At 52.1% G+C, this 27,007-nt stretch overlaps 2 protein-coding genes across 4 annotated transcripts in view; both read right to left on the reverse strand.

Moving 5' to 3' along the window:
* LOC148129568 (NACHT, LRR and PYD domains-containing protein 3-like) overlaps positions 1-498 on the reverse strand; it is a 1,709-nt gene extending 1,211 nt beyond the window's left edge. The window contains 1 exon segment of the mRNA XM_087942823.1: positions 471-498. Within this exon segment, the coding sequence (XP_087798949.1) occupies positions 471-498 (28 nt within the window).
* Positions 499-2,589: 2,091 nt separating this feature from the next.
* On the reverse strand, positions 2,590-25,026 carry ZNRF3 (zinc and ring finger 3). 3 transcript variants are annotated; one of them, XM_087942483.1, is made up of 9 exons: positions 24,577-25,020; positions 14,619-14,744; positions 10,747-10,821; positions 10,015-10,146; positions 8,933-9,043; positions 8,355-8,522; positions 7,936-8,038; positions 6,042-7,745; positions 2,590-3,371 (listed from the first exon to the last, which is right to left on the reverse strand). In XM_087942483.1, the coding sequence occupies exons 1-9, from the start codon at positions 25,003-25,005 to the stop codon at positions 3,310-3,312; spliced, it is 2,910 nt and encodes a 969-aa protein (XP_087798609.1). In that variant the 5' UTR covers positions 25,006-25,020; the 3' UTR covers positions 2,590-3,309. The 3 variants fall into 3 exon arrangements, with proteins under 3 accessions (XP_087798609.1, XP_087798610.1, XP_026541303.2); XM_087942484.1 differs by lacking the exon at positions 24,577-25,020 and adding an exon at positions 15,540-15,559; XM_026685518.2 differs by having other exon boundaries at positions 2,590-7,745; positions 24,577-25,026.
* Between the last annotated feature and the right edge of the window lie 1,981 nt (positions 25,027-27,007).

Genomic DNA, 27,007 nt, shown 5'->3' on the forward strand with positions numbered 1-27,007 from the left:
ACGTCCTTTCGCGGCGAGTTTTGCGGCACAGTGAACTTGTCCGTCGGCCCGGCCGTCCCCCCGTCCCCCATGCCTGAGAAGAACGACCTTTCTACGACGTCCGACTCCCAGTCCGTTCTTTTCAGTCTTCTCCCCTCTCCCCACACTTCCTTTCGCAGCGACCTTCTCGGTAAGAACTTCCTGTCCGTCGTCCGCGACCGTCCCCTACCGCCTTTGGAAAAATGACCACCCCATCATGGCCGACTTCGTCCGTCCCTAGTCGTCCCCTCAACTTCCTTTCTCGGCCACCACCTCGGCAGGCGAACTTCCTGTCCCTTGTCCGCGGCCGTCCCCTACCGCCTTTGGAAAAATGACCTTCACATCATGGCGGACTTCCCGTCCGTTCTTCTTAGTCGTCCTCCCAACTTCCTTTCGCACCGACCTTCTTGGTAAGGAGAACTTCCGGTCCGTCGTCCACGTCCGTCCCTTACCGCCCTTGAAACATGACCTTCCCATCATGGCCGACTTTATTTATTTATTTTTATTTATTTGATTTGCCAATTGTTTACAAGATAATAAGTATAAATGTATACATAGTTGTGAATACATGAAATGGGTACATATAAGAAAAATAAAAGAATAAGAGAAACAATAGGACAGGGACGGTAGGCACGTTGTGCGCTATGCACGCCCTACAGACCTCTTAGGAAAGGGGTGAGGTCAATAGTAGACAGTCTAAGGTTAAAGTTTTGGACTTCCCGTCCGTCCTTCTAAGTCGTCCCTCAACGTCCTTTCGCGGCGAGTTTGCGGCACGGTGAACTTGTCCGTCAGCGCGGCAGTCTCTCCCCCCACAATGCCTGAGAAGAACGACCTTTCTACGACGGCCGACTTCCAGTCCATTCGTTTTAGTCTTCCCCCATCCCCCACCCGGCTGCTATTCCTTCTTGGACACAGGAAGGCCCTGTTTTCCAATTCCAGGCTTCTGCAGAACAGGCACACGAGAAAGAATCCGGTTTCAAAAAATGCCATTGAAAAGATGTTTTTTTTTCTGTGTGGCCGCAATGCAAACTTTCACCACAGGAGGGCACCGTTCTCTGTCCCGTAGAAAGAGCACTGAAGTTTTCGTTCGACTTTTTAACTCGGTTTAAGAAGCGGAACTCCTTCTCTCCTGTGTTGCGGGCCCTGGTCCTCCTCTGCCCCTATTAATAAGGATGCGTTTTATCATGGTAATATAGAATAATAAACTTAAAATCCTAGCGTGGCGAAAAAGTCGCTGCGCGAGGAAGTGTGTGTGTGGGGGAGACTAAAAGAATGGACTTGAAGTCGGCCGTCGTAGAAAGGTCGTTCTTCTCAGGCATGGGGGCGGGACGGGGGACAGCCGCGCTGACGGACAAGTTAACCGTGCCGCGAAAGGAAGTCGGGGGGACGACTTAGAAGGAGGGACGGGACGTCGGCCATGATGGGAAGGTCATTTTTTTCCAAAGGCAGTAGGGGACGGCGGCGGACAGGAAGTGGCCATACTGGGAAGGTCGTTTTCAAAGGCACTGGCGTAGGATGGACAGGAAGTGCACTGTGCCGAAAAGGTAGCTGAAAAAGGAAGTTGGGGGGCGATTAAGAAGGATGGACGGGAAGTCGGCCATGATGGGAAGGTCGTTTTTCAAAGGACGGCCGCTGAAAATGGACAGGAAATCGGCCATGGTGCGAAGGCCGCTGTGAAAGGAAGTTGAGGTGGGATGCCGGAGAACAACAGAAAGGAAGTCGGCCATACTGGGAAGGTCGCTCAAACAAGACTGGCGCAGAAACCGGCAGCCGTGCGGAGGACAACGGAAGCGAATCGTCCCCTGAAGAGGAGCGTAGAGCGGCGGTGCTTTTCCTGCCGTTCTGCGCTTCAGGCGTCGCATCTCGGCCTCCGCGATCCTGGGTGAAAGCGGGGGAGTGGGGTTGGGGAGTGAGCGATTGTCACAGGGTTGCCTTCCGTTTTGGTTTTTTCCTAAACAATAAAACCTCATTGTGCGCAAAAAGCACTTTCCCCTTTTTTTAAAAAAATGTACTTCGGTAAATCGCTGCTTTCCCCCTTGGCTGCTGGCTGCCTCCTGGACCGTCTTCTTTCGTCATAAACGCTGAGGGGAACCTGACCGACCTGTCGGTTCAAATTAAAAAGGAAAAGCGGGACGAAAGAGGAATGGCTCCTTAAAATCCTGGCCGCTAAAAATTGACATCCCGATGACTAGGAATCCGGTCTTGTCTCAAAACCTGCCCCCACCCCCCCGACTGCGCGGGGAGCCTATTCCCCAAATTTGGGAGAGAAAACGGGCACCTTTATCGTTGCCAAAGGGGATTCTGAGTCTTCTGGAAACATAAGCTAAATGTGTTCGTTAAGCAGAGAGTCGAGTTTTTTTTAATAGCGTAAAGAAACAAAGGATTTGCACTCTGGGTACGTGCTTCAGTAAGCGAAGGATCAAACGATACGATGCCTTGATTGCCTGGGAACTTTTATCGACAAAGTATTCCTTCCGAATAACGTTCCGCAAGTGACAAATTTAGGGCTCAAGTTACTTTTCTTCTTGCTGGACAGGAGAAAACGTTCAGGAAAGACTTCAAGGTAGACGGTTGACTTTTTAAAAGGTTTTGTTTTTAAACACATTTGTACATTTCGTTACAAAACTGCAGTTACAACTTGATTTAAAATCACTTTTTGGTCAGCGAATATTGTGAAATCTCTATTTACATTGCTTTCTGTTAGTGATTCCCAATTTTTCTTTATTTATAACATTACGCACTCAAATAAGACATGGCTTAAGATAAATATATTAGTAAATAAATATTCTGAGAACATCTTTCCGTAAATGAAATGTGCTGCTATACATACAGAATAGAAACAAGTTGTTTTCTACCATTAAAAACAATACAACTGGTAATGGAGAAGAGCCCTTTAACCATCTTACAAACCTTTACGGTACATTTTATACAAAACGGTTTAAGTGCTACACAAATCTCATTTTCTTAAAAAAAAAACATTTATTTGAAAATAGTGCCTCGCAAGCCCATCATAGTGGCAATAATTACTTTGATAAAAAGGCCTTTTAGAATAAAAACATATATTGTACTGACCGTTATAAAAATGTGTCATGAAGGGATGGCCAATAGGCAACAGGAAACTAATGAACCCAAAAAGAAGTTTGGGGATGAAGGCAAGGGGGCAAAGAGAGCTCAAGTTGGTTTTCATTGGCCGAAGGACATCGTGTCGAGGAAGCTCCAACTTCTGACGATAGCTTACTTCGCTTTCAGGAATGCTTATCAATCACGAGGTTAGGGCAAGTTTAGGGTTGATCATCCAGTCATCCAGAAGGGTAGGGAGGTGCTCTGTAGTCCTTTGAGTGTCATCTCTGCATCTGTGCAAAGATTTTGGAAGTTTGGGGGGAAAGGCGGCATGTTTCCTTCGATGGCAAGGCCTCTGCTGCTGCATAGCTTTAGGTCTGGATAGAATTAACCATACAGACCCAAGAAAAGAAGCACAGCTCTTGTACTGTGTGACAGATATATGATAAGAGTTAAAATGTAAGTCAGCCGGAAGGACTACAAAATGCCAGCATCCACACTGAATATGCACCAATCCTAGTGACCGATTCAGAGCCTGCGGCCCATATATACAGTAGGACCCCAACAACACAAAACCGTGTCCCCGACATATTAAGCTGCAAAATAGCAGCATTGCGGTAATGTGTTTATTTTCAGAAATAAAAAATGAGGGAAGAAATGGGGATTGGAAACATTTCGCAGGTTAATTGCTCTTATTCCTATCTTCAACCCCCAAAGCCACAAACAGACATTGGAAGACTTTGCCTCTGCTGCTCGTCACCGATCTGCCCCAGACAAAGAGGCTGCTTCCCTTCCAGGGATATCACCTACGCTGGATCCAGGAAGCTATAACTTGCAACCGTGTAAAAGCTTCTTCTGCGGTTATCTGTGGGAGACTGGGCACCGACACTTGGGTGTGGGGGCTGCTTAAACACTGTGTGGTAGGATCAAGGGTAGGAGAAGGCACTAAAGTAGCAAGTGCTGGCTACTAAACTTGAGTGGGGTAGGTGGGACGGTGCACTGAGACCATCGGGATTGAGAAATACCAGCTGTGCCAGAAAAAGCTGGTTAGGGTCTAGGAATCCCTCCCTCCCCTCCGGTTGCAAACCCGAGCAGGAACTGCACAAGGGAACACCGACTTAGAACAAATTCTTGAGATGCAGGGCTTCGCCGTGCGAGCTAAAATACTCTGTTCTCCAGCCGAGGTGGACTGGAAAACACATCTAAGAACCGCAATCCCCAGAACAGCTTTTCCGTGAGGCAGCCGATTTTGATATAGTAACTACTAGGCAACTGGATGGAGGGATCATAAGAATCTGGCCCTTTCAGGCCTAGGAACTCACTTCTGGAGGTGCTGCTCGGAGAGATGGCGCCACCTACTGGAAGATATTTCATGCCCGTAACCATAAATGCAACGACTACAATATTTTATGTGGAGAAAACTTAAACTGGGCAGAAGCTTTAGAAAATACTTTGGAAAACACTTACGACAGAAGTGGAACAGATGGAAACTGCTGTCACGAAAGAAAATGATCAGGAAGGGAAGCAGAAATAGAAGTAAAACGTATTTTACATATTGGTGATGAGAAGAAAGACTTCTGAAGTGTAGAGAAGCCTTAATAAAGGTGGGACAGGAGGGCTTCCTGCTTCAGGCTACCTACCCTTAACGAGCCTCCGCGTGATCAGAAGCCACAAGGGCAGGGCTACTGAACGGAAAATGGACAATATTAACATGGTCACAAGCACACACTGTTAGAATGAGAAGGATCGAAGCTCAGAAAGGAATTTCATCATGTTGCTCGAGTAAAATAAACTAATAATTATGAAATATTTTTGTTATAAAATCCCCTTTCTCATAAACTGGGCAGAAAATTAAAAGTTTGCCAAGTACCCTTTGCTCATCCTGACTCATTAACAAATTAAACTCGGAGGGGGGGATCCAGGCACCTTCTCTGTTTTAAACAAAAAAAACCTCCTCCCAACTCTCCAGCCAGGCACACAGAGGAAAAGGAACAGCATCCCAGATGCTGACTGTGGCAACGGCCGTGGTCTCGGCCGCGTGAGGACAGAAGGCCACGTGGCTGTGGCTGCAGCAGCCAGAAGGACTGTTTCCATAGGAAACTATTAACAAGGGGAAGGAAGCGGCGACACACTTGTACCCCAGGGGCGACTGGGAGGAACCTCAGCTAAAGGTCTCAACCCAGGGCAGGCTGGCGAGCGGGATGGGGTGGGGGGACAGGGCTTGAGCAGAGCCCACGGCGATTGCATCGGGGCAGGCAGAAGGCACTGTTGCAACTCGGCCTCGCTCTGGCTTATTCCCACCCGTCTCAGTCAGGCTTAAGGAGAGGTCTGCGTTCCCATACAAGAGGCAGGTGGCCTCCACCCCTCGGACTCCAACGTTTATTTCAAAGTGCCATTTCTTTTCTAAGGCAGGCTGGATCCCTGGCACTGAAGGAGGGCACCAGGCTACGTAACCGGGTCTCTTGTCCCCAGGCAATGGCAGGGGAGGATGCTGTGGTCTGCCAAGGATGCCCTCCACGACAGACTGGAGCATGCAGCCCCAGTTTCTCGGGGTCACTCTTATCGTGTGTCAACACAAGCAAAAGGAGGCTTTGAAGTCCAGCAGAAAAACAGTTGCCTCAAGACCGGCGTCTTCTTAGTTCCCAGCCTGACACCGCCCTGGGGAACGGGAGCCTGAAAAAATGAAACCGGTCCTGAATCTTGTCCAAGAATCCCGTTCTAGGCCCTTCAGGTCGGAGCTCGGATCTTGTGCCGGTCCAGCGAGCGGCTGCTCTGCAGGCCATCTCCGTTGCCGCCGATGCTGCTCTGAGGCTCAAGGGAGCCCAAACGTGGCCAAAGGGAGCTTAGATTGGCCCCCTACAGTACTCAGGAGGCGCTTGACCAGCTTGGCTGAACAAAGGCGCCACCCTTCCCCCCCTGCCCCACCCACCCCGCCTCCAGCCAAGATGGCGCTGCTGACTTACCCAAAGTTTGAGGGCCTTCTCCAGTGGCCAGGGCCTCCAAACAACCTTGCGGAGGGCTGGAAAAGAACCCGTGGGACTCCTCCAGCGGGAAGCCCCCCATGGGCGGGTGTGACCCTTCTTGCCGTATCTCTCCTGGATCGCAAAATGCTTTTGTGGGCATCCCCTGGGCCTGGCTGGGGGCTGCCTTTCCACATGGCCCCTCCCAAGGGCTGCTGCCGCTGTAGCAATCTACTGGTAGGGCCAGCTCGGAATCCCGGACTTCAGGAATGATGGCGATGCACTGGCCTGCCTCATGCAGGCTCGGATAGCAGCCTGGCAAGGGGTCCTCCGCATGCACATATCGAACATTCACTGCACAGTCTTCTGTGTAACGGCCTGGCCAGATGGGGCCACTGTTGGCCACCCGCTGCTCTTCATAGAAGCAACAGGGCAAGGCTTCCCGAGGGCCCCCCTGGGTCCTAACGCTGACCAGGCCCTGACTTCTCCTTGGCTGGGGCTCCCGCAAGGAGCCACCCCCTGTCCAAAGTGGCATGGCTTGAAGCAGCGTGCTGCTGCTGCTGCCACCAGCTGCCCTACTTGGCAATTCCCATGGGGCAGCATGTACTTCCAAGCAGCAGCCACATGCTCGCTCAGAAGGCTCCCTCCCAGTCTGACCGGTCTCTCCAGTGGTCTCGGAGAGCACTCGGGGGCCTTCTTGCTCAGAGAGCTCCTTCTGCTCCAGCGAAGAACGGCTGCTGCTGCTGCTGCTGCTGCTGCTGCTACAATTCATTTCAAGGCTGCAGTCAGACAACTGGTCCCCTGAGGCGGCGGCTGGCCCAGACTGGCTCTTGCCTGCCACCGGGTGCAGTGCAGAGGAACCTTCCAGAACCATCACCTCCCCACGCAGGACCCTGCTTTTTTCCCCACCCCGGCAGGGGCTTTTGCTACGGTAGATGTAGGGGTCGTAGTCACTGCTCAGCGAGCTGCGGAAGGTGGAGCAACTCCCGTAGATCCCCTGGTTGCTGACCTCTGTGCAGTCCACCATGGAGTCACTGGAGGAGCAGTGGCACCGGGCAGAGCGCCCGCTGCTGCTGCTGTCACTACCGGGGCCATCGGCCAGGTAGCCGCTGCAGACTGAGCGGTGGCTGTGGTAGCAGCCGAAGCCAGAAGCACTGCCACTGTCTGTCTGGGCAGAAGGGGCAATGTGGACTGCAGGGGAGAAGAGCCTGTGGCTGCCGAGAGGCTGGAAGGCACGGGAGGGAGCCTTGGCAGCCACGTGGAGGGGGAACTGACCACTCTGTAGTGGCTCAGGGTAGCTAAGGCCTTGGAAGTAGTAGTGCTGAAATATAGTCTCGTACTGGGAGAAGCAAGCCGGTTTGGAGAAAGGGTCCCCGCTGAACTTTGGCCTCTGAAAAGGGTGAGGCATTGGGCAGGACTGGCGCTCGGCTGTGCCAAGGTGGGGCTCCAGGTGCAGAATGGGCGGGTAGCTCCGGAAGAAGGCTGGCGCCTCTCCATGCCGATCGACCGTCAAGACAGTAATGGGATTCCCCTGGGGGTCCATGCTGGTGCGCGTGGGGTAGGCAGTGACGTGACCCCCTCTGTGTGCTCGGCCGGGGAAGTGGACTGGCACAATCACACGCTGCTGCTGCTGCTGCTGCTGCTGCCGGCTGTGTAACGGGTTGGCCATCTCCTCACACACCAGGCTGGAGTTTCCCTTCTTTTGCTCTGCACGTAGAAGTGGGGGAGGGGGAAGGTTTCAACTGAACTTGGAGAGAATCGACTCGAGTTTCCCAAAGGCAAACACCGCCTGCCAGCCAGAAACCCACCTACCCCTGGCAGGCAGATGAGCCTTTGGCAGTCTTGAACACTGCCCTCCCCTTCAAGGATGCGGCCGAGGGAAGCTCCAGCAACTCACCAATGATGTTGTGACGGCAGTGGGGGCAGGTGTGATGCTGCAGAAGCCAAGGATCCACACACTTCCTGTGGAACCGGTGGGCACAGGGAATCACCCGCAGCTCCTGCAAAAGCAACACCACAGCTGAAAGGCTCCTGCCTGTTTTCTTCACACAGCTTACTGCCAGGGAAGGGCTGGCCGGAACACACACTGCTTCGCTTGCCTGGGTGAGAGGGAGGTGCCCAAAGGGATGGGTGGAATAGGCGAGGCCTCCCCTCAGACCCAGGCAGCTCTGCGTGTGGCGATCCCTCACGTGAGTGAGTCCCACTCAATGGAGCTGGGACACGAGCCACCCTAGCTGGCTGATCTTGCCCAAGCCATCCAGAAATACAGAAAAAGCTAAAATGATTTGTACTGATTGGCCTCCTGTAGTGCCTCACCTCCCCATCCATGTACTTCTCAAGGCAAATGGCGCAGTCCGAGGTGGACCCACTGCTGAGGGTGTCCAGGGCACCGCAGCTGCCTTCGCAGGGCCCCTTCAGCTTGGACGTGAACTTCCGAGTCTCCATCTTTTCCAGCGCCTGTACAGCCAGCCTATTCATGGAGCTCTGCAACAGGAGACACCCCAGTGAGGCTGCCGCTGACCAGGGCAGCAATTCTTAGCCTCAGGATCAGAGGGCAGCCAGGGCCAGCCTGACTCAGGTGGCCAACTCTCTGTCGTATTCCAGCAAGGAAAGGAAAGGGGGCTATTCTGGCTGTAATTGGCTAGCGAAGCACAGCTTTTCCTAGTTGGCGTCCTGCAGACATTTTAGGCTACAACTTCCATAGCTCATTACAATTTCCAGGTTGCCTGGAGCTAATGGTCCAAATATTTAAGGCCATCCTGCAGGATTGTTGCTTAGGACAGCATGTAATGCTGCTCCGAAACCTCCAGCTGAGATTTCAGGTGGCACAGAAGGGAAGGGAAGAGAGGAGGAGGAGGAAAAGAGCAAGTTGAAGGAGTCTGTCTGGGTCTTACCTGGCTGCGACGCTGCTTCAATTTGATCTTGATGAGAAGAACCAGGCAAACCAGAGAGACCACCACAAAAAAGGCAAGGAAAATCCCCATGTCAAAGTATTCCGTGGGTTGCTTTGGAACAGTGGGTGGAGGAAGCAGGAGATAAAAAAGGCAGATTAGATTTCCTGCCTCAGATTTCTGAATTGGTTACTTACAACTAGAGCTAGAACTATCTTGTGCCCAGAAATTGCTCAGCTAATAATCTCTCGCAGAAAAGCTTGGTTCCCCACACATCTTCGCTTCCCACGAGAAGTACAAAAACACTATGGGCAAACGAGTCCTGGGCAGGAGCTGAACCTATAGGACTGCAGCCCTAGACCAGAGCAGACACTTCCTCAGAGATGGTGCCAGACAACCTATCTAATGCCAGGCCAAATAGACGTGCCTTGCCTTTGGGAATTAGGCATTCCAAAATCTTACTTCTAACTGGCCGAGTTCCTCCTCTGGGTGTATTTGAAAACACACCTCCATTCATAGTTAGTCCTCCACTATTTTAGCTGCTCTCTTCTCCATCAAAGACGGAGCAGGCAGTTTGGTTGACCACCTTTTTGAATATCTACCATCATAAGATTTGGTAAATCCCCTGTTCACCCACCCGACCCTATAGGTCTACACTGACCCTCGGAATCCGGTAAACACCAAACCTCCTGTGACCACTTCTGCTGACTTTACGGTGATCACGGCCTCCTTTGGGAATCAAGAGAGGTTCCTGTCTGGCTTATTCCAACTCTTCCCTTTGCCACAGGAGCAATTGTTGATTATTATCTGGATTTGCTTTGGATTTTCTTAAAAGCACCACAATCTGACCGGTGCCTTAATGGCACTCAGGGAGAAAATACTCTTTAAAGAACTGTTCCAGAAAGTCCAGGGGGCTCAGAGCCTCTCAGGGGTGCTTGAACTGACAACTAAGGGCCATCAAATGACCTATCAGAACCCCTCCCCCCTACAAACAGGTGAGGCAACGATCACAACTTAGATGTGGAAGCTTAAAGTAAGAGGCAGTCTGGTCACTTAACTGGACCTGCCCTGCCCTGAGGGCTTACTGGTGGTGGACGGTGCTGGATCCTGGCCCGCGCCACTTTCTGCTTGTTAACAATGTTCATCAGCTTGACTGCATCTGCCCCTTTCACATAAACAACTGGTCTTTTCAGTGGGTCCTCCAAGCCCTGATTTAACTGCAAGAAAAGAGACACTGTGAATGCTTTTGAACACCCCCCGTCTTTCTGCTAGACAGGAACTCAAAGGAGACACACTCTCTACCCCCTTCCCCGCCCCCTCCCCTCAATCTGCAGAGCCTTTGGGACAGCCTGGCACTGCCTTTGGAGATGAGCCCAGAGCTGCAATTGGTACAAAAGGCAAAGCTGGACTCCTGAGAGGTCAGTGCCATCAGGGGTGATCCAAACTGGATCAGTTCAAACCGCTCCTTATGGCCCAGCAGCAGGAAATCTCAGGCACACGTGCCCGAACAGGCTTGCCTGCCATGCAGCCCTGCAGACAGGGCTGGCGGCTGCTCTCCCTCCTTCCAAAGTTCATGAGGATGGGCGGGGGGTGACGGGGACGGGGAGACAACAGACAACAGGCTTCCTCTGGGTCAGCAACCATTTTATGGAGCCCCGATTCTATTCTAGAAGCCAAATTATTTAGGGTTTTTTGTGGGCACCAACAATAGGCAAGAATCTTTACTAAATATTTTCCATTACCGCTGCTAGAAATACTGAAAGAACAATATATACTGACCCATGTTCATACAGAGAGAGAACTCACCAACTGCATACCTGATCAATGGCATCTGGGTTTTCGGACACATCAAAAATGACAGCTGTGGCTCCTCGTTGAACTGCCCGCTTGGCCTACGAAGAAGAGGGGGACAGGGCCTAAGACCAGCTCCCTGACCCAGTTTCCTCTCCCCTTTCTCCCTCCCTCCCTCTCAACATAAAGGCCAGGAGGTGAGAAGAAAAGGATTCAGTGGGAAGGGGGCCTCGTCAGAAGTAAGGAAGCGCCCCCAAAGCATATAGAGTCTCTTCACAGCTCCCTCCCCACCAGCAAGCACACGCTCCCTGCACACATTCTCCATCTGCTAACGCTTGTGGTCACCAGAGGGCAACCTTGAGCCAAGGGAGCCTTCCTTGCTTTTTCCTCTTCTGATAATTTAGGATGGGGTGGCGACCCAGAGCCCCCCAGGAAAAGGAGACCAGGAGAGAGTTCATGAGCAGGGCTAAACTTTGCAGGCAATGACGGGCAGCACATCACTTGGAGGCTAAAAGGCTTCCCATCCCATCTGGATCACGAACCAGATTCTAGCCTCCCCTTCCCCTTCATTCCTTAAGGAGTCTCCAGCTCTGATCTGCAGAGTGGGTCTCATTCAATGCTGCAGACCCTCAGCCGCCACCCGTGTCCCCTCTGAAGGCCACCCAGCATTTTGTCTGTTGATGAAGAGGACCAGCCTGCTTCAACGGCTGCTGGGCCACTGGGTGTTGCAGTTGCAGACTGCAGGCGGTGGGAGGGGGAAAGCCCCAGACCCCCTCCTTGGGACAGGCAAGCCCTGTCCAATTCCAACTGCTGCTAGGCTTTCTCGGTTCCTGCCCCCTAAGGGGGACAGCGCACGGACTTTCTTAGTGCCTGGTTCAGGAAATGACACCCACAGGCAGCAGTCTGGTGGGTGGGCTCCGCTCCAGCATTCCCTGGCACTCCAGTCTCCAGAGCTTAGCTGCAGCTTGGCCTGACCTTCCAGGTTTCCCTGGCAGGAGATCAAAGCGGCCAAGCCACAAACATACCAGAGCAGGAGGCAGCCTTCCCGCTCCTTCTTCTTCTCCTCCCTCCCCCAGAGGGTGGAAGACCTGCCTGCTCCCCAGGAGGGAAAGAAGCCCCCCTCCCCAAACAAGACAATTTGGGCCATTAAGCAGAATGACAGAATCACAGAGTTGGATCTTGGAGGTCCCATGTCATACCAAAAAAATAGCTGTCCGATCTCTCCTTAATCCTCTGTACCAAGGCCTCCCGCAGCCCAAGATGAGGAAAGGGCGTGGGGCAAGCAAGGCTTTTGTCTCTTGGGGCGGTGGGCAGCACGCAAGGCGAGCGGCTCATTCTAAACCCGTCTTCAAAAGCCAAGCTCATCTGTCCTCCAAAGAGTTTTCCTTGAAGTAAACCTTGCTGGTACCTTGGTATCTGGACCCCCCTCCCCCAGTTCCTTGGCTAGACTGAGGGTATCTTGGGGCGGGGAGCTTTAAATCAAGAGAAAAGGGGAACCCCAGAAGTAAGACTGGGGCGCTCAAGAGCAGGTTTGCCACTGTGGCTTAACTTACAGAAGCAGAGCTGTAAGTGGAACACCAGGAGGGACCACCCCACTCCTGGTGCCAGATATCAAAGGCGATTCCCATGCAGCAGATCCCATGCTTGAGCTCAGCGCTGTGTCTCCTCTCCTCAAAGTCTCTGGGGGAAATGACTATCTCCTTTTTTCCAAGCCAAACACACCTGGGCTGGTTCCACGGGAAATCTGTTAATTACTCTGTCTGGCTAAATGTATTTTCTTTCACTCCTGATCCATTGAAATTATGCAAAGTGGAAGAGCTTCTGCTTCGGGAATGGAGTGGGTTGTGGGAGACTATTTTCTGGGGTGGCCAGCCAAAGGGCCAAAGCGCCACACCCTCCTTTCCCTGCTCGGTCCCCTCTTTCCTGGTCAGCACAGCATCGGGCCTCTGGCCCATTCCTCAGCTCTAGGCCCAACAGGAGCCTTCTTCAAGAGACAACCACAGAGCAGAGCAGGGGCACCGATCCTGCATTTACAGCAGCGGCGTTCTTGAAGTTCCCAGGACAGGTCGAGGCAACCCAGATCCGAAGTTAGCATGTTGATTCACCGTAAAGAGGTCTTATTACAATGCACAACAGGAGCCTTCTTTCTGCACAAGCACAGCACAAGCACAGGCAGGGCTGTAACACAGAGGCCTCAGGGTAAGGATTAAAGGAGAACAAAAAGAGAAACCCTTTGCCTCTAATTAGGGGTCTTCCTTTGCCAAAGAGCCATTCCGCAGCAGGACAACTTAAGTTTCCAGCCTTTGCTCAAGAACGACTCCCAGCAGGGCAGCCCCTTCCTCAGAGCCAACAACTGGGGTCTGCAGACAGCAGCATCTGGGCAAAGGCTGCTTTGGAGGACCAGGCCCTTCTTTGGGGATTGACAGCCCACTGTTTGACGCTGGCAAGGAGAAGCCACTCATCTTCTTACAGCCCTGTTTACAGAGCATGCAGCCTTAAAGCTGGGGGGCTCAGGAGGCCAGTGTGAGAAATAGATGTCCGCATACAAAGAGGGCAGCACATCCCTTCCCAACTGATAACGCCTCCTCCATCAAAGACCCACCTGGCAAATGCTCTGCCATTGCTGGGCAACCGGACTGGCATCTCCCAACAGAGAAACAAGGAAGGACCAATTTCCTTTCGGCCAAACCAAAAAAAAAGCCCTTCGTCATAAACTCTGCCTCGAATCAGACCTTCCTGAGAGCCCCCAAGCCCGCTATCTTTGGCCCCACTCTATCTGCAGCTCCAGCTGAAGGACTACACGCATCATGCTTCTCCCCCCCATCCTTTCAAATTTTCCTCTTCTTTGGTTCACACAACCGTCAAACCACTGCCTGGGCTGCTTTCCAGATGTTTTTGAATTAACCGGCCTAGCTCCTGATCCAGTGGCAGCAACAAGGGAGCCGCATTAAGACAATGGGAGCCGTGCATGTTCACACGTTGTACAAAGGAACACGTTTACTGATATCTGAGGAAGCCCTACAGGAAAGGAAGGCTCCAACCTTTCTGGCCTCCCCTCTGAAACACCGATTCAAACAGAAATGTTACTCTGCCCCCAACAGTATAAGCAGATGTGTATTTAAACAAAAGACCTTGGAGAGGCCTTTTCTCCTCAGCTGCTAAGTTGCAATAAATTAATTAAAATTAAATTTCAGTTTTAAGATTCGGTAAGGAGTGAATTGCTTCTGAAAAAGATGGATGAAATTGCAGAAATATTGCATGTATACCTCCTTGCCTCAATTGCACCCTCCCACCCACCTGCCCATCAATTCCTTGTCAAGCACATGCAGTCCAGGTCACCGTCAGGCAAAGCAATGTGGCACCATCAGAAAGAAGATTTTCATTCTCTCTGGTATGTCTCAAAAGGCCTCCTGTAGTAAAGCCACATAATTTATGCCTAATTTGCCTAGCTGCAACTTTCCACCACTGGCAAGAATACAATGGCTAACCTCCCACCAGACAAGATACTTTCCCAAAAATCTACTGAATTAACAACTTTGCATTCCTCTGACGAGGAGGAGGTTACTTTTGTGTCACATTGCACATCTTCGTTAAATAAACCACAATGGTCGCTTATTACTGCAACAAGACTAGCTCGCTGACTTTGGGGAAATAAACATTCTGCCATTTTCCTATGAATCCTATTACACATTCTAGGACACCCAAACACTGGCAAATTTGCACCAGTTCTACAAGGCTGAAACTTGGTGTGTTGTGACTGGTGCAGAACTGAGTCCCTACAAAAGCTGTGGGGTCAAAAAGAGTAGAAAGCTGCTTTGGAGCAAGTTGTAAACCACCACACCGGGGTTTTTCCCCCAGCCAGGACCCTGCTGCAAGGAAAGTGCTGTGCCCTCCTTACCTTGCCCAGAACAGTGAGGCAGGGTTTGGGTTCCAGGTCAGGCTGCTCCAACTTCACAACTCCAACCCAGCCGTATTCATATAAGTCTTCTTCATCATTGCTGTTGCAGAGTCCCAATGGATGCATCTAAGAAAGGAGGAGAGAGCTTCTGTGAAAATGCACCTCAAAATCCCACTCGTGGCTCTTTTCCTTCGTGACCTCATTGCTTTCCTGCTCCATATGAAGATTGAAGAATTTATGCAAGATGTTTGCTTCCTTGCTGAACTCATCCCCAGAATGGCCACAATGGCCCGGATAGTAAGCAAACGGGAATTATCGATGCTTCCACTCAGGAGTTTGCTGCAAAGACTCTATTCTGAATCCCCTGCACAAACTAGCTTTGAAGGAAACTATAACAGAACGATTTATCAGTGAAGCTGCTTGCCTCCCAGAGCTGTGGATATCCCACTGCTGGAGGTTTTCAAGAAAATATTTGTCTGGGATTCCAAAGCACTCCTGCTTTGGGCAGAGAGGCTTGGGCTAGAAGGACTCCAAGGTCCCTTCCAGCCCTAGGATTCTATGGTAATGTCACCCTCACCAAATGTTGGCACAGGCAAAAGTCTGGGCTTTTTACATTTCCTGAACGATACCGTCTCTGGACATTCAGAGAAGGCGCATCCAACACCCTGTGCCTTGAGACAAAGGAGCTGGGGTCAGAGGCAACCTGCCTTCTCCCTTCTCTTCTGACCGCGGGTCTATTTGGGCATTTGCCACAGGAATTTCCAAGTTGGCAAGACCTGATGCTGCTGCCAGGGATTCCAAGCATGTGCTTTGTTTGAATCCAAATAAATCTCAATCTACTTTTTACATAAACGAACATGATAATCCTAGATTTTTTCTGCCTATGCATCCTTGTTGCCATATTTTCAAGCAAAGCAATACCTGAGATCAATCACCTTCGTTTATTATTTCCAGAAAGAAGGGCTCCAACTCTTTTTCTTCCATCTTGTAATTTTGCTTTGCTATCTAAAGCAGCCTTGATTACAGTGGCTAACAGCAGGCTGTCCGTCCACACAGTTATATTGAATCAGAGAGGCTTCTCCGCAGGGTTGGTACCTTCAGTGCTGCTTTTGTGTGTCGCCAACGAACATTCAAATTACCTTTCCTTTGACCAAGACCTTTGGAACAGATTATCATCCCTTCCAGACTGTTTCCGCTGCACCGCTACAAGACAAGCTTTTGTTCTCTAGTTGCACTTTCCTTCTCATTCTCATTCCTTGGCATAAGGTTAATTTTTGAGATGGTTCTCGAATACCTCAAACAATTGTTCACATTCAAACAGCAGTTTGATGTCATCAGGGCCACCCAGCTGAAGTTGATAAAAGGTCTTGGTTGCCAAGTTTATTGTTTCCCATTTGGCATTCAGGTTATAAAGGCAGCCACCAATCCTAAATTGCAAGGATTCTTTCAGTCCATTTAACTGGCAGGTGGCTTTGCATAAAAAGTGAGATACTCAAAAGATTTTAATCTCTAGATCAGCAATTCTCAAACATTTTGGAGACTGGGGCCCCCTAAGAGCTTTGGTTTATGGCAGCTAGAACTATCAATATTTATTGTTTTTGAAATTAATCTGAAACATTTTAAAATATATATTTATTTAACTTTGCAGACCCCTTGAAAGAGTCTCAGGGACCTCTGGGGGCCCCCATATGACACCCTGCTCAGGGATCTCTAACGCTTCTGAAATTGAAACCATAACTACATCTGATTTCCAAAAGCGATCAATACTCCACCACTCAAATAAATGTATTTTCCATATCTTTTTTTCAGTCAGCCACTAAAGCTAAGCTGGGAGGTGCCTAAGGGATGATTTGAAGGAAAGGGAAAAATGAAGAACTGAACTGGCTTGAAAGCCGTTCTCATCCCTGTCATCAGCATTAAACAAGGAGGGTCGAACCAGCAAAGGCCACCGGTCACTTCCAATTCGAGCTTTGGATCTGGGACAGGCAGATAATTCCTTCCTTGCCTTGCTTTACAGATTTATCAGATACCCTCATACACATACACCCAATCTCACCAGCAGTACTGCTGGGAGGGTCTTCTTCCTATGCCTCTCCCACCAAAAACATAAACAAAACATTAGATAAGATGCTTCTAATTGCCACTATATCACCATGTACAATTCACTTCAGTTTTGTCTGCCCATCAGGAAACAGTCATGATCTAAGTACTGCTCTAAGCCCTCAGAAAACACATTCAGTTAGAAAAAGGAGTGATTTGCTCTGAAAAGGGCATGCTGAATACTTAATCCACAGGTCATCCTGAAATATACAGATCAAAGGGGTTAAGGAACTTTAATTGAAGACCACAAGCATCCTAAAGGCTTAAAGTACCTTCAGAAAGGACACACAACTTAGATATTAGCCAAAATCTAGGTACCTTGTTCCTTTGGGTGGTGATACCCCCAGGCAAATATGTCAGATTGGGGGGGGGGGATTTGCTCTCCTATTTGATAAGCAAGTCTTTGCGGATCAGACAGCAAAAGATGAAAAAGCCCCCTGAACAGGCACCCCCAACTGCTGTCCACGCCCCCACACCCTTGTTTCCCAAAGTCCACTGATCGCACAGAAGATCAGAGTCAGGGTCCAGGAAGGAAGGAAGAAATGGTTACCTGGTCTTCTCATGTTGCAACAAAGTTTGTTCTTGAATACCTGTTTTTGTTTTTTACAGATTCCAGAATTTAACTTTAACACAGGAAACAAACACTTAGGGATATGGTCTGGTAGATGTTTGTTATTCTTTTTTTCTGTATATTCTACCAAAATATGTTCAAACCATTAATAAAACTGAATTATATGCCACCAGGAGGGTAGGACAGCCCTCCTGGCAGCATTTCAGAGCATGCACACCTACTGTGATCTGGCCAATGCCCCCATCCACGAGCAGACCCCTTCCCCCATTTTACTGTTTGCCAGGTGGAAGAGTCCTGTTATGCGGGGTGGGGTGGGGGAGGAGCTAGAGGCACCCAACACCACAGCAAGAAGATGCAAGAGACACACATTTGAGCTGTGGCTCCAAATCAAGACATTTGAACCTTTATTTCCAGGGGCACCCTTGCTTCGCTTTAGAAGCCAAGACTGCAGGTGCCCCTGATATAAGTGAGCCAGAAGCAAACTCAGGGCAGAACCCTGCCTAGACTGCTTTCTTACAGGTCCAGCCAGGGTCCGCCAGTGACTTGGGTGACTGGTAGGTACTCCCTCCTCCCTGCCCCCTCCAAAGCAAACAAGGATGCCTTTGTCTCTTCCTTTCAAAACCCAGAAACCAGTCTCACAAGCTGCTGTGATTGCATCAGGGAGCGCTCTCTGTATCATTCTGCCTACCTGGCTTTGAAGCGCCTCGGCCTGCTTTGATCCTTCCAGGGCAAAGAAGTGGGAGGAGAGCTGATAGCATCTCATCTACCTTGGGTACGTTTGGGGCCCTGTACCCCAGGAGCAGCAGCACCCATTCCTGCCAGCCGAGTCTGGGCCAAATCAAGCTCGAACAGGAGCTCATCACCAGGCCTGGAGCCTCATGGCCCAACTGTGGCCGGAAAACATCGCTCCAACCGGCAGGTCTCTTTCTCTGCCCCCCAGCCCCGGCCAAAATAGGAAGGAAGAAGCAGGCTTCCCGCCCAGAGTTCCAGTCTGTGGGAAGTGCAGGGAATCTTCCTTAAGAGGCGGTGGTGTGTGTGTGTGTGTAATGGGGGGGGTGTTCCTTTGCTCTCTAGGTCAGATGACTCCGACTTCCACAATAGCTGCTGAGCAATGGACCAAGAAGGGCCCTTCTCCGTGCAAGTAAGGATCACAGGCCACACAGTGCTTTGGGGTCAGTTTGGTAAAGGTGTCAAGGCAACAGGCAACCTGTTTGTGATGAAACAAAGTAGCCACGTTTGTTTTCAAGGCAGTGCAGCTGAAGCAAGACCTGTAAACAACCGCTCTTGCGGAGAGATGCCGGCCACACTTTCTGAAGCAGACCCAAAGAACTAAATGGAAATAAGCACTTATACACAAGCTACAGAATTACTGAAAAGCCATAGATTGAACTACGAGCAAGCTTTCATGGCAGGACAATCTACTTTGGACCCTTTGAGCTTTAAGCTTTGCATCACTGACATGTTTCCAATCTTCGAGGTTTAAACAAGGGAGGATTTGAGGTAAGCACAAGGCTCTTCACACACAGCCTGATATGTTCCGCACTCGTTCCTCACATCGGAGGCCTTACAAATTCCATCCCGCCTGCTCAGGAGTTCAAGGACGCCCCCTCCCGATCTCCAGGCAGAGTCGGCTACCGAAAAATGAGGAAGACCAGCTGCAAGTGGAGTTGCATGGGGAAGGAACGCAGAAGTTCCCTCCAGATGCCTGACTAGAACAAGTAAAGCTCTCAGCTACTTAAGGCAGATGAGGGCGGTGAGGCAAGAGGGGCTTTAATCTCTCCAACGTGGACCCAGATTATGGCAGCCATTTGCTGTTGCTGTTCTGACTTCCCCACTGTGAAAGGAGCCTGAGCCAGCCCTCAGCCATGGTTTCCTCCCTTCTGTCTGCCAAGGGAGCCTCACACAGAGGCAGAAACTGTGCAATATCCCTCCCTGTAGATCAATTCGCAGCACACACACCCTCTTACCCCTCCAGAACCACCCCCAGCAAGGCGGAGGGAGCACCCAATGGCCAGACGTTGCTGTTCCACTCATTGCTTGCATTTATTACCTTCTGAATCAAACCAACTGCTGATTGTCCAAATCAAACTTTTACTGAAATTCAACTACGAGATGAAGCTTTGATTAAAAACCTAAAAAGGAACCGTTGGGACTGCCAAAGCCTTGGCCCTCGAAATCAGTTCTTCTCCAACAAAGAACCACAAGCCAGTGTCACTCATTGAAGCCAACAACTGTCTAGTGGCCACGCTTGGCTCGCTGGAAATTTCTCACTATTCTTTTAAGCAACAGCACTGTCTGAATGTTAAAAGAAGGAGCCAAGTCATGAGGGAGCTGAAGTGCCCCAGCCGAAGAAGCTCAGCTAGTACCAGATACCTGGATGATGCCAGCAAGCGGGGAGGTTGGGTTGGAGACCATCCCTTACACCACAAGAGACCCTGCCACCTTTCCCAACAAAGCCCTGGGGTAAACATCATCAAGAATCAGTGCAGAAGCCAGAGACTTGCATTCATCAGAAGAAGAGGCAAGCAGATCGACTACCAGAGGCATTCCATGCCTTGCCGCCTCCCACCAATGGACTCCCCTGCCAGTTGAGACACGAGGAGAGAGGGAGCTGGAGGAAGGAAGCCGTGGCTGGCTGCGGTGCTTTGGGGCGGCAGCGTCTGGCTCAGTCTTGCCATCCCATTAGCCAGGGCCAAGGGTGGAGGCAGCTGGGAGTCCAGTTCAGTCCAGATTTTCCCCTTATCCACCTCTGACTACACTTCAAAGCAGGAGTATTTTTGTACAGCCCAGCAAGGAGCGCAATGGGCCAGCTGCTTGCAAAGCACAGGGAGGAGTTAACTCTTTGAACGCAGGCATCTTCCACCTCTACCAACACTAGCTAGGGAGAAGGAAAAGAGGAAGGCAGCTTGGGAGCCTCCAAAGAGCCTTGGTGTGGCTGAAAAGCCAAGCTGACTGCCCACACTCTCACCAGACTCAAACAGCTTGGTGTAGTGCTTCAAGAATTCAGCTTGGTGACTAAGGCGAGACTTGGTTCCTGCAGAAACCCTCTAAATAATCAGGCTGGCTAGAGGTCCAGAGAAGGCACCCTCTCCAAGAACACTGTGTGCCCTGTGCCTGAGCCCTTTGGCTGTGCCTTGTGTTGCCCACCTCACCATCAGACCGGGGGTGGGGGGATGGGGTTCTGGGTGGGTTGGTTGAAGGTTCTGGAACCCACAGAACAAGCCAGGAGAGTCCTGTGTGTCAGGCTAATCTTGAGGCTGTGGGGACAAGCCTTTCCAGTGCAAAGCCAAAGTGGTGCTCCACACTAACTTGCGCTGTGGAAGGCAGAGAGGACACAAGCAGGAGGCCAGGCAGGATTCCTCCTCAACAAGGGGAGCCCACATCTTCTTTCGCTAGAAAGCCAAGTGGTGCTGGTGATCCAGAGGAAGCCAAAGGATCATCTACTATGTTCTCATCACACACACCCCACACATGCAGCCCTCCCCCTTTCCCTGGCAACTACACCAAGGACCAGGCTGGCACCAGAAGATCACCCAAGAATCAGCTCCTCAGTAAGAAGAAGATGCCTTCCTGTAAAGCAGAAGCGGGCAGTGCAGGAAGCTAAACTAAGGGCAAAAGCTGGCATCCGAACACCTCTCAGCAGGCTCTGTCCTTCCTTGGCGTGCAGAAGGGTCAGCTGAGAGGGTCACTTTCTACCAACTATCTCTGTACTCAGAAATTCCTTGCCTTGCATTATGGGGCCATGGGGGACAGGGATCGTCCCTTTCAGTGTAGCATTCTTTTGGCCTTTTGAAGGGCACTGCACCCCTCGGTCTTCCCTTCCAAGGCTCCTTCAGTCTCCCTTCACAGAACTAATTCTAATCCCCTTTCTTCTCTGCCTTTTTCTGAACTGGGGGAAGTTTATCCAATTCTTTTTACAGCATGACATCCAGAACTCGAAGTCTAGTCTAATCAAAGCAGAAATTATTATTGTTGTTATTATGATGATGACTATTTATTTCCACCTCAATTTGGGAGAAATTTTAGAGACATTAAAAATAACAGTAATAAAAAATATTATATTGCAAGAATAATAACCAAAATCTATCAGTTAGTATAGGTACAGTTGTTTCCACAGCTAGTATTAATTCCTATTATTTTGAAACCAAACTTAAGGTTGTTGCTGTTATGGCTACGCGATCGTTAAAAAAAACCAAATAGTCCCAATCCAGAATATACCTCTGTCCCCAGCGCACGGGCAAAACCGCTTGGCCCCAGAATTTGCACATCTGTTCACACCATTAGGGAAACAGATTCCACACCCATGCCCTCAGGGCTCAGCTTAATTAAGAGTTTTGTGCAACTCATGGACCAGATACTCACCCTTGTGAAAGGGGTAACGCTCCCTTTCTCCCCTGCCCACTACTGAAGGGAATGAAAATGCCCTTGAGCTCTCCTGTGATGTTCACATCCATCAGATGGCCATAAGTGGCTGTGGGGCATCAAGTAAAACACCGCCCTGGCACAGGCTTCCCAGAACCCCTGTGCAAGCGCCTCAGGATGCTTACCACTTCTGTCCATAAGGAAACCCTTCATTTTAACAAGTCTTACAGAGCCCCCCCAGCCTGCCCCAAGTGTGGAACAGTACATCCAGTGGCTTCAAAGATTCAAGGTAAAGAATGTTAGAAATCCTTGCCTTTGGACACAATCCTAGACAAGGTGTTCCACAATTACAGCTGCTCAACAATGTGTGTTCTGGACCTGCCAGCAAAGATGCTGCTACAGTAGGTCTGCCTCACTGCTTACCGGCACAGCTGGTTCTCTTACTAGGCATTGCCCATCCTTCTGCCCCAAAGAACAGCTTACACCACGCTCTTAACTTCTACCATCACCGGTACACCCTTTGAGAAATAAAAGGCTCAACCCAACAGCCTCGCTTGTGGAATCAGCACAAGCTCCAATGTGAACTTTGTGCCGCTACTGTGACAGAATATCCCACTTGAAGAGCAGCCCTCTGTCACACACATTAGCCTCGGAGGCCTGTCCGAGCTGCTCAGTCATCAGAACCAATGGAAATGGTGCCAAGAAGCCAGGAGGAGAGTGAGTGTGGTGGGAGGCACCCCACCCTGGGCACTTTCCCTCTTCCCTTGGGCACTCGGGCAGAGACATTCTTCATTCTCTCCTGCTCTGCAAACTCCCCACTTCAATCTTGGAACTGTACCGTTAGCTGCCCTCTTTGGCGCTGCAGTTGATCAGAGACCTCTGACGCTGCTCTGTACGTCAGTAGCACTGACCAAAAATATCATTTATGTAGGGAATCAAAAAGACACTAGTATACCTGACCCACAGTGGGAAGGACTACCGAGTCTAGGCTATACTGGATTGTTTCTATGATTTCCTGAGCCACAAATGCTGGCTTACAAACACAATGGTTGAATTCACCATCTACTAAGCCAAAAACAAACCAACAACATTTAGACTTAGCTAAAGGGAACTCTGAAGCATGTGCCCAGCCATGTTTCAATGCTCCTACTCCATGGCAACAAGCTAAAATTAATTTCTCTCACATCTGACCTACCTCATAGCTGTTGGGGAAAAGAGATGGATGGCTTCCCAATTCAAGCCACCCTTAGCCTCTCGGAGCAGAGAAATGTGCCCCTTCTCCTATCCCATCCCAGAAGGGGTCTCTTCCCTGGCATTTCTATTAGAGCAGCCAGGACTTCTGCTGTGCTGCCAGCCATCTTCCTTGTATGGATGCCCATTTAAGGGGGCAGCCACCATCTCCTCCGCTGCCTCAATAGCAGATGGGCCTAGTCTTCAGCCCTCTGCCCTCAGAGCAGGCCTAGTTGGCCCCAACATTCGCATGTGCAACTGATGCAGCCTCAGGGAAACTCCGGTCAAACAGTCAGAAACATCAGCTTCGGGAAAGCGCAAGTCCAAAGCTCCAGCCCCTGGTGGGAAAAACAAGGGGCCGTCTGAAAAATCACGGACTAGATTCAGGCAGCCATGTTATTACAACTCAGAGGGGCTTATCTCAGGCCTTACTACCCCACTGTATTCAAACACAGCCATGTTTGCACTTGCAGAGGATACATAGTTTTGAGAAAGCCTCTTGCCTTATTTTCATTCCTGCCTCTGCTTCCATTTTCCACAGTGCCCAAAATAAACAGCATATCCACAAAGGCTTCAAGATGAAAGAAAGAACTTCAGTTACAGTATAAAGAAGTACAGGCTGCAGTGATTTGAGGCTGCCTATAAATATGCAAGATCAAAGCTGGTCCTGTTAAATTAAAAATGCTGTCACAGAGATAGGAACTAGCCTCTAGCACTGCCGGCTTCAACATGTGAGCCTCTGATCTGAGGCAGACCGAAAACGGAGGAGGTGGGGGTGAGCTGAGCACTCCTAGAAGTTGCATTCACCATAAGCAGAGGAAGGGGAAGAAATGAAAAAAGGTTCACCAGTAGCAGACGAGTTTTAATAAGGTGATTACACATTTTTCATGCAAATTGTTAGAATTCATCTGGCAGCCTCTGGGCTCTACGGGGAACACTGCAGAGGAACACTTCTTCCTAATCCAGAACCTGGAGCAGCCCTTGTGAAGCGGCCTCTGAGCAGTGACTTCCACCCCAAGCCGTTCCTCTGCAGACCTGACTTCAACACACACGCACACGCAGCCCATGTTTCTTACTCCCAGGGGAAAAGCTCGACCGCGCGAGGGCAAATGCTGCCCATCAGCGTTCGGGAGCCTCCGTGCGGGAACCATCGCCTCATCAACCCTTCCACCCTGGCCCATCCCCAGCGCATCTGCGAGGCTCGCTTCTCTGGAATGGAGCCCGCAAGCACAAACGCGGCTCCCGGGTCCCTGATCAGCCAGGATGGCTACCCGAGCGGAGCAGAAACCACCCGCGGGCCGCCCTCGGCTTTCTGCGGCCCCATCTTCTTGGTTCGGGAGTCCCAAAGGCGATCCGTGGCTCGAACAGGGGTCCCACCCGCGGTTAAAGAGCAGCAGCAGCCCCCGTGATCCCGTCCACGAAGAGGCGCTGCCTTCCTAGATCGGGCTCCAGGTCTCCGGGCTGACCCCCGAGGGGGCCCAGAGAGCCGGGACCGTGGCTCCCGGGCAGCCTGTGCCATCCCGGCGGCCCACGAGCCGCCTTCTCCCAAAACGAAAGTCGGCGGAAAGCCCGGGGCAGGTCGCCGAAGAGCTGCCGTTCCTGCCCGTGCACCACGCGGGTCCCGGGCCCGAGCGCTCTGCAGATGCTCAGGGGCCGCCGCTTTCCCACCCGGAGCCATTTTGCGCCGCCGCTCACCTGCACGATCTCGCCCTCGGCGCTGAGCGTGGCCCCGGCGCGGGAGAAGCGGCCCTGCAGCCCCGTGGTGTAGGTGGTGTAGTCGCCTCCGGGGCTGGACTCGAAGAGCACCACCTCCACGAAGGCCGCCTCCCGGCCCAGCGCCGCCGCCGCCGCCGCCGCCGCCGCCGCCAGCGCCACCACCAGCAGCGGCCCCGGCCCCGGCCTCATCGCGCCGCCGGGCCCCGCGCCGGCCCCGGGCAGCGGTGGCGAGGGGGCGCCCGGCCAGGGTCGCGCATCGCGTCGCGGGCGCCGCCGGGTGGCTTCTCCTCTTGCCCGGCCTCCGCCTTGGCCTAGCGTCGTATCCCGGCGGCGGCGGGGCGGCGGGTTGGCGGCAGCTCCCTCCTCCTCCTCCTTCTCCTCCCGGCCCAGCCGCCGCGTCCCTTTCATCTGTTCCACGTGACAGGGCTGCGGCTGTCCCCGCCTCCGGCCGGGCCCGGCCCGCCTCGCCGCCGCCTCCTGGCCAGGCAGCGCGGGACCTGACGGGTGGCTTCGTCTGGGCGGGGCTGGGGAGCCGAAGCCTCGGCCGGCCCGAAAACGACGAACGTGGGGTTGCGCCTCCCGGCAGGGGTCCTCCAGAGTGAGGGGGATCCGGCGGTGGAAGCCCACCTTGCAGTCGGTGGCCCAGTAGCTGGCTAGAAAGCTGGGTAGGAAGGCAGCTTTGGGGTATCCGCCTCCTCCTGCCAAAGAGCTCGGGTCCCCAACCCCCGTCCTGAGCTGTAGCGTCAGCGTTGGAGGGAGGCTCAGCCAATCTCTTTGCACACATGTTGTGCTCTGACAATAAAGGTTTGAATTTGAATTTTAGATTCCCGTCCTTCTTCCGCAACTGCCCCGCGGACATTCAAGGGGAGCCACTTCAAGGGGTTTGGGTGAAGCAAACCTGAATTATCAGAAAATGGAGAGGGGAGCCAAGAAGGGGATGGAGCTGCCCTGACGGGCGGCCTTTCCGAACCACTTTGCCCAGCGGCCGACTTAAGCGCGGGACGGACCCCCGTTGCAGTTCCCGGCTCTTAGCAGCGGAACTTGCAGGCTCCCGGAACGGGCCATCGCGGCACCCCTTATCCGGCCAGCAGGCAGAAAGCTGCGGTGCGGACCTGCTGACATCGAAGGTCCCGGAGGCGGAAGTCTGCTCCCTTCCAGCGCGGGACCCGCAGACTCCCCGGGCGCCAGAAGAGCGCTGGCCATCAAACCCGAAGGAAGTTGAGAGGAGGGAAGGCCTGCGGGCAGCTTGTGGTCTTACACCAATTCGGTTCGCTGCCCGAGTCATCTGCTCCCTCTGCTGGTTGCTAAAAAGCGACTCCTGCCGGCGGAAAGCCGCTCAGGTTGCGTGCCGGATACGGCGCCGTAGCCCTCTTGTTCCGCCCTGTTTCCTCGGGGAGCTGTACGCTCCCCCCACTAAAATTGGGCGGGCTGTAAATACGTGGAGGAAATATTACATCGATAGGGGGGTAGCCTTCCAGAGCCCCATGGCTACAGAAGCCTGGTAGTGCCGGGGGGGGGGGGCGGTGGCTGCGAAGGGGAGGAGAAGTGCCATTAGCCGTGTTCAACTGCTTCAGACAACCAGCATTGGCTGAAAAGTGGCTTCTGCTCAGGGGCTGCAAGATGGCTAAGCAGATTTCCCCGGTTCATTTAGATTTTGCAATTTTTTAAACCTTCTTTGAAACACCATAAATGGCGAGTCAAGTAGGCAAACCAGAGCTCATAGGAACACGGGTGGCGTTTTCAATAAAATATAGTCTGAAAACGCTGGCTTAGAATTGAGAGAGATCGCTGCTTTTGAAGCGGGCACTAAGCTCCAAGGATCCGCCGCCCATTTCCAAAGCCCAGCAGCGACATCCGACGGCTGAGGGCCAGACGCTAAGGCCCCTGCCTTCCTCTCTCGCTCGTCCGTCGGAGGCTTCTGCTGGGTCGGAGCGCGCGAAGATCCCGGCGCCCACCCACTGCAGCAACAAGGACTGACGAAGCGCCCCCGACTCATGCCATTTGCGTCCCCCGGGGGTGCGGACCGCGGGCTGAGCCCGAGTCACGGCCCGCACGAGGCCACATCCGGGTAGACCTCCTGCTATGACGGCAGCTGGCAGAGCTCGGGGCGGGGAGTCCGCCTGCACTTGCCACCCCGAAGTTTAGCGGCTGCGCTCTTCACCGCGCTGCACTTTCCTTCACGCGGTTAATTTGGGGTTCTCCTTGTCACACATCGGGAGCTATGAAAAGTCCCCGGTGCGTAACGAGCTGGAATTCCCCGGACTAAGCCCAGTCGCATCGCTGGCTACAGGGAACCCCGCCCAGTCAGGATGTGCGGAGGCCGCCACTTCCGCGAAGGAACCGCTCCTGCGGGTTCCGCCCGAGCCCTGCTCGACGCAACCGAGGGCGGAAGGAAACGCTCGCTCGCACC

The sequence above is a fragment of the Notechis scutatus genome, chromosome 13 (assembly GCF_049901735.1).
Source record: "Notechis scutatus isolate UNSWTSFEM ecotype Mainland chromosome 13, rNotScu1.2, whole genome shotgun sequence".
NCBI classification, from domain to species: Eukaryota; Metazoa; Chordata; class Lepidosauria; order Squamata; family Elapidae; genus Notechis; species Notechis scutatus.